Source organism: Electrona antarctica, assembly GCF_951216825.1.
Source record: "Electrona antarctica genome assembly, chromosome: 18".
NCBI lineage: Eukaryota > Metazoa > Chordata > Actinopteri > Myctophiformes > Myctophidae > Electrona > Electrona antarctica.
In genome coordinates this window covers 2569994-2585885 of record NC_136799.1, presented here as the reverse complement: position 1 = coordinate 2585885, position 15892 = coordinate 2569994, and the positions used below count along the sequence as shown (strand labels likewise).

The following is a 15892-nucleotide window of genomic DNA, read 5'->3' as shown; positions in this document are numbered from 1 at the left end:
GCACGCACACACACACACACACACACACGCACGTCCTGACCTGTTCCAACTCTGGAGGAGTAATCTACCAGGTACGCACACACGCAGGCACACACACACACACACGCACACACACACACACACACACACGCACACACCTTAGAGTATATATGAATAGAGACGGCACCCGGAGGAAACCCTGCGGAGAAATGGACATAGTGGCCGAATTGAACCACTTGGAACCCCATAATCCCTATTCTGACGTGTTGTGAGCTTGTAGATATGCTATGTTTGAGAGGGTCTATGTGTTTAAACTGAAGTGATTTTGATGAACTCCAAATATTATCAAAGTAATCTGAGGCAGGAGGAATGATGTCACTTCCACCATTTATAGGGCTTTTAGTTTCAGATCTGTAACTGCATTCTGGATATATCTCAGTTTATTTGTATTTATAGTGCAACATCACCCCAAGCGGTCTCTGTGCACTTTACAACAAGGATACAACAACATCACAGCCAAAAACACAATAGCAAGGAAACAGTAAATAGTGCCAACACACATGGTTAAAACAATTGCATGCAGTAGTACACAGCTATAAATCATCAAAAATAAATTAGAAAAGAAAAATACAACATGGTGTCATAAAACCACAGGGCAGAACAAAGTGAACATAACAATGGTTTCAGTTAAACTAGGGGGAACCATAGTGAAGGGAGAAAATACGTTTTTTTTTAGCCTACGTTTAGAAATGTCCAGTGAGTTTGCATCTCTTAACAGCTTGTGGTGGAGCATTGCAGAGACAGGGGGCACGATGTGCGAATGCTCTGCTCCCAACCGTTATTTTTATATCAACAATCAACATTCTGGATATCTACAATTGAATTATTATTTTGTTAAAACGGCTTGCTATATGTGTATTTGGCTTTTAGTTTCAGATATCCAGTTCGTTCTGGATATCTACAATTTAATTCTTACTAGGAGAAACTATTTCAGATATTAGTTGATCTGTTCTGCCTCCTATCATCTGTTTTCTGATCCTACCCCACAATCATTCCTGACAGTTTACAGCAGTGGTTCTCCAACTAGTATTGACTCAGGGCAAATAAAATAACCACTTTCATCCACAGAACTTAATTGCACTGTTAATCTTTAGAATCTCTGGTACGCAGATATGCATATCTTTCCCCATAAGATACAGTATACAGAGGAAAACTTGAGAGAATGTCTGTTTCCATTATAGGACAGATTGCAAAAAACTTGAAGTTTAACCACTTGGAACCCCAGAATCCCTATTCTGATGTGTTGTGAGCTTGTAGATCAGCTATTTCTGGTGAGAGATTTGGTGTGTAGATTTCGTATTGACTGTAAATATTACCCTTTCATCCACAGAACCCCTTGAATTGCACTGTTAATCTTTAGAATATTGTCATATTATGGTACACAGATATGCAAATGTTTCCCCATAAGATACAGTATACAGAGGAAAACTTGAGAGAATGTCTGTTTCCATTATAGGACAGATTGCGAGCTTGTAGATCTGCTATTTTTGGTGAGAGATTTGGTGTGTAGATTGAAAAAGAACACACCAAGTACACTGCAACTCAGGTCTGTTTTACTGAGCCCACTTTGAGAAACTCTGATTTACAGTAAATCTACAGTCCAGGCATTTAGCAGATGAGGAGCTGTCAACCTTTATGAGAACTCTCATGTCTCCAGAGAATGAATAGCATAGTTCTGGTCTGGTAGTTGTAAGGACTTGACTAGTTCAAAGCATGCCCTTTGACCTAACACCCTCTCCACTCTGTGTCTAAAAGGCATACATTTTGTAAAATTAAAAAAAAGAAAGAAAGGGAACTTTAGGCCTTTAATTCCCTAAAGAAGAGACAAAGTTAACACGGAGGGCACATGGCAGAGTGCTGCTGAGTTTGACTGAAGGAGAGAGACTGTATGCTTGGAGGCTTTATATAGTGGAGCAATATACACAGGAGCCAATCACCAACTGGCTTCCATCTAGTTATTAACACTCACACTCAAGACACAATCAGTCACCACTAACATCATCTGTGTCCTTTTTACCTCTACGAGTGCTTTGATATTAGCTGCCCTGTATATGTCAAGCCCCCCCTCCAAACACACACACCAGATGGGGGTGGTATTGAGTCGAAAACAAGAGTGAAGCTAGCTTATTGTCTCCACCAGGCCGAAGGCATGGGGGGAGAGTCTTTTTCACTGTGCGTGCGTGCGTGCGTGCGTGCGTGCGTGCGTGCGTGGGTGCATGCGTGTGTGCGTGCGTGCGTCCGTTTGTTACCAGCTAATCTCCAGCACCGTTAACCCGGTCGATGCCACATTTTGCACACAGACTCCCTGGATGCCACGATGAACCTCTTGCACTTTCCCTAAAGATAATCTACCAGGTACGCACACACGCAGGCACACACACACACACACGCACACACACACACACACACACACGCACACACCTTAGAGTATATATGAATAGAGACGGCACCCGGAGGAAACCCTGCGGAGAAATGGACATAGTGGCCGAATTGAACCACTTGGAACCCCATAATCCCTATTCTGACGTGTTGTGAGCTTGTAGATATGCTATGTTTGAGAGGGTCTATGTGTTTAAACTGAAGTGATTTTGATGAACTCCAAATATTATCAAAGTAATCTGAGGCAGGAGGAATGATGTCACTTCCACCATTTATAGGGCTTTTAGTTTCAGATCTGTAACTGCATTCTGGATATATCTCAGTTTATTTGTATTTATAGTGCAACATCACCCCAAGCGGTCTCTGTGCACTTTACAACAAGGATACAACAACATCACAGCCAAAAACACAATAGCAAGGAAACAGTAAATAGTGCCAACACACATGGTTAAAACAATTGCATGCAGTAGTACACAGCTATAAATCATCAAAAATAAATTAGAAAAGAAAAATACAACATGGTGTCATAAAACCACAGGGCAGAACAAAGTGAACATAACAATGGTTTCAGTTAAACTAGGGGGAACCATAGTGAAGGGAGAAAATACGTTTTTTTTTAGCCTACGTTTAGAAATGTCCAGTGAGTTTGCATCTCTTAACAGCTTGTGGTGGAGCATTGCAGAGACAGGGGGCACGATGTGCGAATGCTCTGCTCCCAACCGTTATTTTTATATCAACAATCAACATTCTGGATATCTACAATTGAATTATTATTTTGTTAAAACGGCTTGCTATATGTGTATTTGGCTTTTAGTTTCAGATATCCAGTTCGTTCTGGATATCTACAATTTAATTCTTACTAGGAGAAACTATTTCAGATATTAGTTGATCTGTTCTGCCTCCTATCATCTGTTTTCTGATCCTACCCCACAATCATTCCTGACAGTTTACAGCAGTGGTTCTCCAACTAGTATTGACTCAGGGCAAATAAAATAACCACTTTCATCCACAGAACTTAATTGCACTGTTAATCTTTAGAATCTCTGGTACGCAGATATGCATATCTTTCCCCATAAGATACAGTATACAGAGGAAAACTTGAGAGAATGTCTGTTTCCATTATAGGACAGATTGCAAAAAACTTGAAGTTTAACCACTTGGAACCCCAGAATCCCTATTCTGATGTGTTGTGAGCTTGTAGATCAGCTATTTCTGGTGAGAGATTTGGTGTGTAGATTTCGTATTGACTGTAAATATTACCCTTTCATCCACAGAACCCCTTGAATTGCACTGTTAATCTTTAGAATATTGTCATATTATGGTACACAGATATGCAAATGTTTCCCCATAAGATACAGTATACAGAGGAAAACTTGAGAGAATGTCTGTTTCCATTATAGGACAGATTGCGAGCTTGTAGATCTGCTATTTTTGGTGAGAGATTTGGTGTGTAGATTGAAAAAGAACACACCAAGTACACTGCAACTCAGGTCTGTTTTACTGAGCCCACTTTGAGAAACTCTGATTTACAGTAAATCTACAGTCCAGGCATTTAGCAGATGAGGAGCTGTCAACCTTTATGAGAACTCTCATGTCTCCAGAGAATGAATAGCATAGTTCTGGTCTGGTAGTTGTAAGGACTTGACTAGTTCAAAGCATGCCCTTTGACCTAACACCCTCTCCACTCTGTGTCTAAAAGGCATACATTTTGTAAAATTAAAAAAAAGAAAGAAAGGGAACTTTAGGCCTTTAATTCCCTAAAGAAGAGACAAAGTTAACACGGAGGGCACATGGCAGAGTGCTGCTGAGTTTGACTGAAGGAGAGAGACTGTATGCTTGGAGGCTTTATATAGTGGAGCAATATACACAGGAGCCAATCACCAACTGGCTTCCATCTAGTTATTAACACTCACACTCAAGACACAATCAGTCACCACTAACATCATCTGTGTCCTTTTTACCTCTACGAGTGCTTTGATATTAGCTGCCCTGTATATGTCAAGCCCCCCCTCCAAACACACACACCAGATGGGGGTGGTATTGAGTTGAAAACAAGAGTGAAGCTAGCTTATTGTCTCCACCAGGCCGAAGGCATGGGGGGAGAGTCTTTTTCACTGTGCGTGCGTGCGTGCGTGCGTGCGTGCGTGCGTGGGTGCATGCGTGTGTGCGTGCGTGCGTCCGTTTGTTACCAGCTAATCTCCAGCACCGTTAACCCGGTCGATGCCACATTTTGCACACAGACTCCCTGGATGCCACGATGAACCTCTTGCACTTTCCCTAAAGATAATATAGAATATCCATCCATCTTCAACCGCTTATCCGTAGTCGGGTCGCGGGGGCAACAGCTCCACCAGACTGTTCCAGACTTCCCTCTCTAGAGCAACATTAGTGACTTCCTCCTGGGGGATCCCGAGACGTTCCAAGGCCAGTGAGTCGATGTGTTTCCTCCAACTGCGCCTTGGCCTGCCCCGACAAAGGCATCCTAACCAGATGCCCTGAACCACCTAAGCTGGCTCCTTTCCAGGCGAAGAAGCAGCGAGTAAGGAGCCAGCCTCTCTCGTGTGACTGAACCTCTCACCATATCTCTATGGGAGATGCCAGCCACCTGTAGAAGAAAACTAATTTTGGCCGCTTGCATTCGCGACCTTATTCTTTCGATCATGACCCACACTTCATGACCATAGGTGAGAGTAGGAACGAAGATAGCTCGGTGGACAGAGAGCTTTGCCTTCTGGCTCAACTCTCTTTTTGTCACAACAGTGCGGTACAGCGACTGCAATACCGCCCCTGCCGCACCGATTATCTGGTTGATCTCCTTCTCCGTCCTCCCCTCACTCGTGAACAAGACCCCGAGATACTTGAACTCCTTCACCTGGGGTGATACGGAATATGCAGTTTAATATTGCAACTTCCCTGGTTATTGGGTTAGATTTAAATAGTAGTCAATACTACAGTTCAGTCATGGAGTGATGGACATGAATACAGTTCACAGATTCCAAAATAGCCTTTTATAATAAAAAATAATACAAATATACACAACGCATTTGTACCTTTGCATCTTTGTAGGTGAAGTTGAAACCAGTTCATCTTATTTGTAGCTTTGTAGTTTTGTGTCTTTTGCAACAGCTACAAACGCTTACATTGACAATGAATGGTAGACTGTATCTTTGCATCTGCCTGGCCTAGACTATTACCCGTTAGCTCCCGCTGCTAGCCGGATAGTACTAAGCCAGTGTTACGGTAAACGTGGAAATGTCCAGGCTAAACTACTTTATCGACAAAGTATTAACCACTTATGATGCTATAACATTATCATCATTATATTGCAAGCACACATTACTTCCGCGTTTTACGGACACCAGAGTCAATCACAGACGCTTGCGTCATACGGCATTGGCAAATCTCAGGCCTGACAGGCCGGCACTCCACATTACAGGTAGGCATAGAGAAGGAGAAAATCCAGAAATGGAGCTGAATTCTCCAAAACCAACGAAGAAACCAAAATGTTTTAGATAAAATACATCCATGTGACAACATAACATGGTTAATAATTGTTTATTTGGGATTCATGGCAGGCTGTACATCACAAAGAGTCACACATATGGGGTTCCACGAGATCTGTCAGACTTGAGCGTCTATCTCCATATATGGGGTTGTCTGGATTAATAGGTCAATTATCTCCATATATGGGGTTGTCTGGATTAATAGGTCAGTTATCTCCATACATGGGGTTCCAGGAGAGTCTATGATGTCAGACTTGAGTATGTCAATTCTCTTCATATATGGGGGTTCCTGAATGAATATTTCAGTTATCTCTGCAGTTGGAACTGAAATCGCCATCAACGTGTCAGGTGTGTCTAGTCTACTGGAAGGTTACCAAAACAAACACTTGTGTGACTGTGAAGTGAGCAACGCTCTTATCATCATACATCACATTCCGTTCTCAACCAATCAACTGAGCACATTCCATGCTCATACGGACTGACACACAAAGCTGTGCATAGCAGCGGCTAGCGCCGCTCAAAAAACATGTCTGTCAGTCGGCAGATTTGCTCTTTATCAAGGATTTTTGCAGGAACGTCAACGTTGGGAACAAGAAGCCTGAGCAACTGCGGAGTTAATCGGAGGTGTATAACCCGGCGACCGCATCTACCGTCGGCACCAACGGCTACCTTTCATTCTGGGATTGCACCTTGGCCGACTCCGTCGTTGATCACAGTCACAGAAGAGCCGGACTCTCTGTTCCAAACGGTGTCTGTGTTGGTGAAAGGCCACGACAGGGCTGTCTTGGACAGCTACGAGTTCTTTGTTACTCTGGCAGCCAAGGAGCTTGGCGTTACTCTCCACAAGGTTTTCGAACCTCCCAAGAACATCGAGAGGCTTACACTTTTGAAGTCGATCCACATCTTCAAGAAGCACAGGGTCCAGTATGAGATGAGGACACATTTCCGCTGCATCGAGCTGTCTCATGTAACGGGCTCCACAGCGCGAGTTTACCTCGAATACATCCAGAGGAATCTACCAGAAGGAGTTGCCATGGAGGTCTCCAAGACGGCTATGGAGAAGATTCCTGAACACATTCTGGAACCCATGTGGAAGGACCAGCCCACTGATAAGAACTCCAGAACCCATGTGGAACCCACTGCCACACTTTTTACATTTTGTTTTGGTATTTTGGACCACATGATGAAATAGAAATCAGAATTAAGTACATTAAAAAGCATAAACATACAATTTTGTTACTACCGAAACAATCATGTCACTAATTAGTGATTTTTGTTTCGGTAGTGACTGTTTCATTGACAATTTTATCTAGTTTTTAGCTTAACCTTAACTCTACAATGCTAGGCAAAAAATGGCTAAGAAAAACAGCTTTGAACTGATGTACATGGATAGAAACATCACATTTAGCAGAAAAAACAAAGTTGTTTATGATTGATGAGAAATTATGTGTTTCGGTAGTGACACTCCTTAAAACTACACACTGATTTTCAGACTTTGGTCTATGTCACTTCTTGGTGAAGAGTGTGAGGGTGTGGCTTAAACCAGGCTCCATCTATGGACTTAAACTCTTTATGTTTCGGTAGTGACATGAACATGGGACAGCATTTTTTATATAAAGTTTTTTAATTAAAAAAAGAAACTTCCCTATAAAATAAATCAAATGTGGGGGTATTAAAAAAATATATTTAGGAAAGTGACAGAAATTATTTAAGTACCTTTTTCATGAATTTAAATGTAGGGGTTAGAGGTTGGGACAGCCACCTTCCAATAGGAAGTGACATATAAGGATGTTTTTTTTATATATTTAACACTTAGGCCGCTATCATTTATTAAAAAATTAGGATCTAATTCACGCCAGCATTTTTTTAATTTGAGCTCTTATTTTGAAAAGCCGCCATTTCCGGTCCATGAGCAGTAGTCATAACCTAGGAAACTACACAGAGCGGACAGGCCTTGTTTACCATCTGAAGCCAGACCAGAGCTCTGCAGAGCTCCAGAGCTCCTGTGCCGTCAAAGAAACGCTGTTTTGACCAAAATGCCATCTGGGACAAGGAATAGGAGATACAGGCGATTGAAAGAAATGGATAGAATGGATTATTATGGCGACGACGATCTAAGATGGGCGATCCAGTTCATGTGCTAACAACACAGCTAGCTAACCGGCTAACGTGAGTAGCATTATGGCTCGAGCAATCGAACGCGGCATAAAAGCGCAATTGCCGAAGGCCGTCGGCAATGGCGTCAGTATCAAAATTAGGCGTCAATTGACTTTAATCGTCGGCAATGGCGCTGAAAGTATTAATTTATATTATCACAATGAATGTATTGTGATTAATTAGACCATACTGTAACATTACTACAGTGAAAAGTCTGAACACTAAATTGTTTAATTGTTTTTCATTGTGTGACTGCAATTTGAACCAATTCGGTAGAGTGGCCCATATACAGCTTTTGTCCACACGTCTCATATTTGCCATTGACAGGAGAAATTAGGTCATACAGTATGTGCCTCAAATATGACGTAAATGTATTAATTCATTATATAGCGTACATGTAGCAGGGCAGGGTCGCCGGTGGGTCGTTAGATTCTGACGGCTGGGGAGTGGCAAAACCGTGGGTCCATTTGGTACCTCGTTACAAAAACACATTGGTGAGCATTAAAATGAGCGTCTCTGCAAAGAGCTTCCATGTCGTGGATCCTGATGACCAGACATTCAGTCAAAGAGCTTCCATGTTGTGGATCCTGATGACCAGACATTCAGTCAAAGAGCTTCCATGTTGTGGATCCTGATGACCAGACATTCAGTCAAAGAGCTTCCATGTTGTGGATCCTGATGACCAGACATTCAGTCAAAGAGCTTCCATGTTGTGGATCCTGATGACCAGACATTCAGTCAAAGAGCTTCCATGCTGTGAATCCTGATGACCAGACATTCAGTCAAAGAGCTTCCATGTTGTGGATCCTGATGACCAGACATTCAGTCAAAGAGCTTCCATGTTGTGGATCCTGATGACCAGACATTCAGCTTTGGGACAATTGTCGAATTTAACAAGACTTTATTTTATCATCATCATCACCGCCACTGGTGACTGATCTGCTAATAATTAAATTCAACATTTTTGGATTGGCACCATTATAGCAATGATTTGATTGGCTGAGCAAAGTACATATTGAAGATAAAAGTGAGGGCAGTATAGTGGAGGCGCCAAAAGTGATTGGCCGGAATGACATTTGTGATGATTTGATTGGCTGTGTGATTGTTTTGAGGGACTAGCAGCTTTTGTCCCCAGACTCACCACATGTCTCAATATTTGCCATTGACAATGAAATGAGAAATTAGGTCAAATGTCCGCCAAATATGACAAATTTAACCAACTAATCACATAAATTCAGTTGTTCATGAGATGATGTATGATGATGTATACTGATAAGAGTGCCCCTCACTTCACACAAGTGTGATTTTTTGTATTATAATTAGCTACTAGAGCGGTGCCCGGCTGTAGAGCACCGAGTCGGTAACGATGGAAGTTGGAGATCCATGTCCCCCCTGGCTATGCATTACCCGTTGTACCCGTGTCAGAGTACCCGTTCCACCCATCTGTCTGTGTCCCTTTTATCCCCATATATGAACCTTTCTGTATCCTGTGTATCTCTGTGTCCTTTATTCCTAAGTTATGTTTCAGCCATGCCCAAATATGGAGTGTTGTGATGTCAGAACAGGCCAGCTCCATATATGGAGCCTGGGCAGGGGCCTTGTCCAGAGCCCGGGCAGAGGCCTTTTGTGGTGGTTCTGGACAACCGTGGATCAACACCGGGCACTGCACTACCACTACCTGTGGGGGTGTGGAACGCATGTGTCGAATTTGAAGTCGGTGGAGCGAATATTTCTCGAGTTACGTGGATTACAGACGTACACATGTACATATGGAGTGTCAGGCATGCCCAAATATGGACTGTTGTGATGTCAGAACAGGCCAGCTCCATATATGGATACCTTTTATAGATATTCTACAATATGACGTAATCATGCAATGACATCACAACCGTGTAATTGTTCTTTTAAAAGACGTGTCCGATGCACTAAACATCAGTTAGTGACTTGCAACCAGGAAATCGAACTGCCATCTTCCTAACAAGTTCATCTGTAAACTAGTTGTCAACACTCATTGACGGTGGAGCTGCTGTGTGAAATGTTTCACTGGACGATACATCTGGAAGGAGAACATAGGGAGGACCAGGCTGCTGCTGTGGTGATAGGACATGAGATCTACTGCTTTGGAGGAGACGGAAACCAGATAAGAGATCCCATTGAAGTGTTCGTCTTCAACACACTGTCTTTACGCTGGAGGAAGTTGACCCCTGCAGTGACCCCTGGAACAGGAGGACGTCACCTTGAGGTTCCCTCCAGGAGCTTGGGCCACACAGCTGTTCTGATTGGAGATACTGTCTACCTCTGGGGAGGGTTTACTAACCAAGATTACTGCAACGTGCTTTATGCATTTGATGTCGACGCCCACATATGGTCCAAACCCAGGGTGTCTGGGACTGTTCCAGAGGGGAGGTGGGGCCACTCAGCCTGTGTGTTGGGGAAGGTCATGTTTATCCATGGAGGACGGACCCATCCGACTAGATGCACTAATGACATCTCCAAGTTGGACACCAGCACAATGGTCTGGTCTTTAATTAACACCAGAGGAACTGAACCTCCTGCTACAGACAGTCATTCTGCCACCATCATCGGGACAAAGATGTTTGTAATTGGGGGCCACTGGGGGAGGGGTCAGTACTACAACACCATCAGAGTGTTTGACACAGAGACCAACGCATGTATGTACACACATTCTCTACAGCTTCTTCCAGAAGAATGCATGTGGCATTCAGCCTTTACCTACAATGGAGAGCTGTACATATTTGGTGGTTACAACGGTAAACAGAGCTTCATTGATCTTTGGACATTCAGTCCAGAGACGTTCTCCTGGAAGAAGGTTAAGCCCAAGGGGAAACGTCCTTCTAAGAGCGATAGCATGTGCTGTTGCATGATCGGAGATCGTGTCATCCTCTTTGGAGCAGACCACAGGCCAGGTGTCCTGTATGTCTTAGACTTCAGTCCTAGCCTCAAGACATTATGTAAGCTAGCAGTTATTCAGCATGGTCTGGATCAGTCTGAACTCCCACACGACATCGGGTGGGAACTGGCAGCCATGACTAGCCAAAATTAAAAATAAAATAGCGAGGCAATAAAGAAAGAAAAAATATATGGACTGGCAGCCCTGATGACTACCAAAAAAATCAAAAATAAATAAAATAAATAGTATGTGAACTGGCAGCCATGATGACTACCAACAGCAACTTAGAAAATAAACATAGTTCTCTAAACCAGTGCTTCTCAACCGGTGTTCCATCTAATTTAATTTGCCGAGAACTCATCCTGGTCCCCAAAGCCCCCAATCAGCATAATGAAGGCTGCATAGCCAAGCTACTCAAGCTACTTCTAAACTACTAGAATTACTAGAATTAAGTACATTAAAAAGCATAGAGAGTTCCAGACCCACAGGATCCAGGGTCGAGCCGCCCCACGTCCCAAACGGTAGAGAAATGACAGAGTTACCATGTGGGGGTCCCCGGAACATCCAGACCCCCAGGAACACGCCCAGGGGGCCGGGCATGACCCGACGAGCCGTCCCACGTCCGAAATGGTTGAGAAATGACAGTTACCGTGTGCGGGTCCCTCTACTGTACCCTCTACTGTACTGTATTATCACTGTACTGTACTGGTACAACCAAAATCATCATATATACAGTTAATATATGTGTGTGTGTCTGTGTGTGTGTTAGGTTGCGCACAGGTGGTGAAAAACAACCATGCTGTTTTCGTGCTCATACCCACCCAGGCACCCACCCAGCTACCCAGCCAGCCACCCACCCACACACATAGCTCCGTAAGGGAGTGGTTGCACCACTCAAAAATAGTTTGTAATTTATGAGAAATTATGTGTTTCGGTAGTGACACTCCTTAAAACCACACACTGATTTTCAGACTTTGGAAGACATTAATTTCAGACTGAAGTAAACTAGCTACTCATCATTTGGCCATGATGAACATGACATCTATGTCACTTCTTGGTGAAGAGTGTGGGGGTGTGGCTTAAACCAGGCTCCATCTATGGACTTAAACTCTTTCTGTTTTTCGGTAGTGACGTGAAAACATGGGACAGCATTTTTTCAATTTAAAAGAAAAATACAAAATCAATTTAATTATTTCAACTTCCCTATAAAATAAATCAAATGGGTGTGTTAAAAAACATTTTTTTGTACAAAAACAATTTAAGTACTTTTTTCATGAATTGATATTTTGGGGTGAGAGGTTGGGACAGCCACCTTCCAATAGGAAGTGAAATATAAATAATATTTAATTTGATATTATCTCAATTAATGTATTGTGATATTAGACCATACTATGACATTACTACAGTGAAAAGATTGAATACTAAATTGTTTTTTAATATGTGTTTTTCATTGTGGGACTGCAATTTGAACCGAATCGGTAGAATGGCCCATATACTATACTATACTTATATACTATAAAGTGCTATGACTACTTACAATGCAATTCTAGTGCTGTCTACATCACATGCTATAAGTCTGCATACAATTTGCGCCATAAGTACTCTAAACAAACAAACATTAAAGGACCTATAACATAAAATTATGTTTTCTATCCCCACAAATACCCAATTTTGAACAATCAGTCTTTCACATCATATAGGGACTTTTATGGAAATTGCTCTCAGGAACGGCATTTCCATATTTTTCAATGTACACTAACACTACACATTATGCAATTGAATGACAGTATTTGTCTGTGAAGAAGCCTACGTAGAGTCATGGCCTACTTGAGTAAAATGTGTGTGTGTGTGTTTGTGTGTGTGTGTGCGTGCGTGTGTGCGTGCGTGCGTGCGTGTGCGCGTGCGCGTGCGAGCAAATAAGGCGACGCAAATAATCAGTTATCACCTGTTGGAGAGAGATATGTCTGCATTTTTGTCAGGGTGTTTATACTCAATTTTGAAGCCACAAACTGTAGGAATATCCTAAATATTCACGTTGTACATGTCACTCTTTCTTTCTTTCTTTCTTTCTTTCTTTCTTTCTTTCTTTCTTTCCTTCCCCAGGCTACACCACCTGTACCACAGGAACACACCGAGCCGACGTCTCGCTGGTGCAAGGTGCTTCCAATCTCCACACAAGCCCTGGTCTTCCCCGCAGCTGAATACTGTGCCCCAGCCTGGCGCAGAAGCCCCACATGCCAGGAAGGTTGACTGCCAACAACGGCAGGAATTACCCCGGTCGGCCTCCGACCAGAGGCTGCCATGCCCTCGCCCCAGCAAGGAAAGCCCAGAGACACGACGGGCATATCCTGCACAACACCACCACAGCAGCGCTGCCTCTAAATAGACTCGAGTCCCGCCAACCGTACAACAAGACGGCACAAGAGCTGCTCAGGTCCATCCCTGAAGGAACAGTCTACGCAGAGGCATGGCCGGTCCAGACATGAGGACACGCAGCCACTGTTACATCCAGGACCCGGGAGGCGGCATCACAGGCGAGGAGCTGCCACTGCGGCAATGTACTGTACCCTGCTGAACCGCCTGCCAACTGGGGTCGGACGTTTCGAAACATCCATGAGGAAGTGGGGCCTGACGGACGGACGGAGCAGCGTGTGAGTGTGGGGAGCCGGGGGAGACTGACGACCACATAATCACCGCCTGTCCCCTCCCTGTATAAACCGGCCTCTTCGATGCGGGACCTGAGACGAGGCCGTGGCTGTACGCTACTGAGCTGGACATCTGGTGATGACACACGGAAGAAGAAGAAGAAGACAGGAACACACCCAGCAGCCCTGGCTGGCAGCACAGAGCGTTGGTACGAGTTGACCCCCGAAGTTTGACCCTGGCCATCACTGACGCCACTGATGAAGACAGCTAAAGGTACGAACCTTATCATTTTATTTGCTGCTTGTGTTAATGCTGTGATCATGCATGTGAATGCTTTGATCATGGATGCGGATGCTGTGATCATGGATGTGAATGCTGTGATCATGGATGTGATTCAGGCTGCATGTGTTAATGCTGTGATCATGGATGTTATTCAAGCTGTGTGTTGAATGCTGTGATTCCGGATGTTATTCAAGCTGTGTGTTGAATGCTGTGATTCCGGATGTTATTCAAGCTGTGTGTTGAATGCCGTGATCATGGATGTGATTGGAGCTGCTGCTCTAGACTGTTGCTGTCATGTTGGGGCCCCATGCAGTGTTTGTGGCTCTGGAATTGAAGGAAGGCTGACGTGAATCTACAGCGTGTCTGTGAATTGTGTTGTTTCTGCTGTTGGAAGGTATAGCGAGTTGAGTGAGTTTTCTCTTTCCTTTAAAGTCAAGTCATTCATACGTTGGGAGGTAAAGGTTCATTCATTCATACGTTGGGAGGTGAAGGTTCATTCATTCATACATTGGGAGGTGAAGGTTAATTCATTCATACGTTGGGAGGTGAAGGTTCATTCATTCATACATTGGGAGGTGAAGGTTAATTCATTCATACGTTGGGAGGTGAAGGTTCATTCATTCATACGTTGGGAGGTGAAGGTTAATTCATTCATACGTTGGGAGGTGAAGGTTCATTCATTCATACGTTGGGAGGTGAAGGTTAATTCATTCATACGTTGGGAGGTGAAGGTTCATTCATTCATACATTGGGAGGTGAAGGTTCATTCATTCATACGTTGGGAGGTGAAGGTTCATTCATTCATACGTTGGGAGGTGAAGGTTCATTCATTCATACATTGGGAGGTGAAGGTTCATTCATTCATACGTTGGGAGGTGAAGGTTCATTCATTCATACGTTGGGAGGTGAAGGTTCATTCATTCATACGTTGGGAGGTGAAGGTTCATTCATTCATACATTGGGAGGTGAAGGTTCATTCATTCATACGTTGGGAGGTGAAGGTTCATTCATTCATACGTTGGGAGGTGAAGGTTCATTCATTCATACGTTGGGAGGTGAAGGTTCATTCATTCATACGTTGGGAGGTGAAGGTTCATTCATTCATACGTTGGGAGGTGAAGGTTCATTCATTCATATGTTGGGAGGTGAAGGTTCATTCATTCATACGTTGGGAGGTGAAGGTTCATTCATTCATACGTTGGGAGGTGAAGGTTCATTCATTCATACGTTGGGAGGTGAAGGTTCATTCATTCATACGTTGGGAGGTGAAGGTTCATTCATTCATACGTTGGGATGTGAAGGTTCATTCATTCATACGTTGGGAGGTGAAGGTTCATTCATACATTGGGAGGTGAAGGTTCATTCATTCATACGTTGGGAGGTGAAGGTTCATTCATTCATACATTGGGAGGTGAAGGTTCATTCATTCATACGTTGGGAGGTGAAGGTTCATTCATATATTGGGAGGTGAAGGTTCATTCATTCATACGTTGGGAGGTGAAGGTTCATTCATTCATACATTGGGAGGTGAAGGTTCATTCATTCATACGTTGGGAGGTGAAGGTTCATTCATTCATACATTAGGAGGTGAAGGTTCATTCATTCATACGTTGGGAGGTGAAGGTTCATTCATTCATACATTGGGAGGTGAAGGTTCATTCATTCATACGTTGGGAGGTGAAGGTTCATTCATTCATACGTTGGGAGGTGAAGGTTCATTCATTCATACATTGGGAGGTGAAGGTTCATTCATTCATACATTGGGAGGTGAAGGTTCATTCATTCATACATTGGGAGGTGAAGGTTCATTCATTCATACATTGGGAGGTGAAGGTTCATTCATTCATACATTAGGAGGTGAAGGTTCATTCATTCATACGTTTGGAGGTGAAGGTTCATTCATTCATACGTTGGGAGGTGAAGGTTCATTCATTCATACATTGGGAGGTGAAGGTTCATTCATTCATACGTTGGG

At 43.4% G+C, this 15892-nt stretch overlaps 1 protein-coding gene across 1 annotated transcript; it reads left to right on the top strand.

Annotated features, from left to right (window-relative positions):
- Positions 1-6214: 6214 nt before the first annotated feature.
- Positions 6215-11142, top strand: LOC306942678 (kelch domain-containing protein 3-like; the record flags this gene model as incomplete). The annotated part of the gene is made up of 3 exons (XM_079528687.1): positions 6215-6269; positions 6638-7087; positions 10385-11142. The coding sequence occupies 3 exons, from the start codon at positions 6215-6217 to the stop codon at positions 11140-11142; spliced, it is 1263 nt and encodes a 420-aa protein (XP_079384813.1).
- Positions 11143-15892: the final 4750 nt, after the last annotated feature.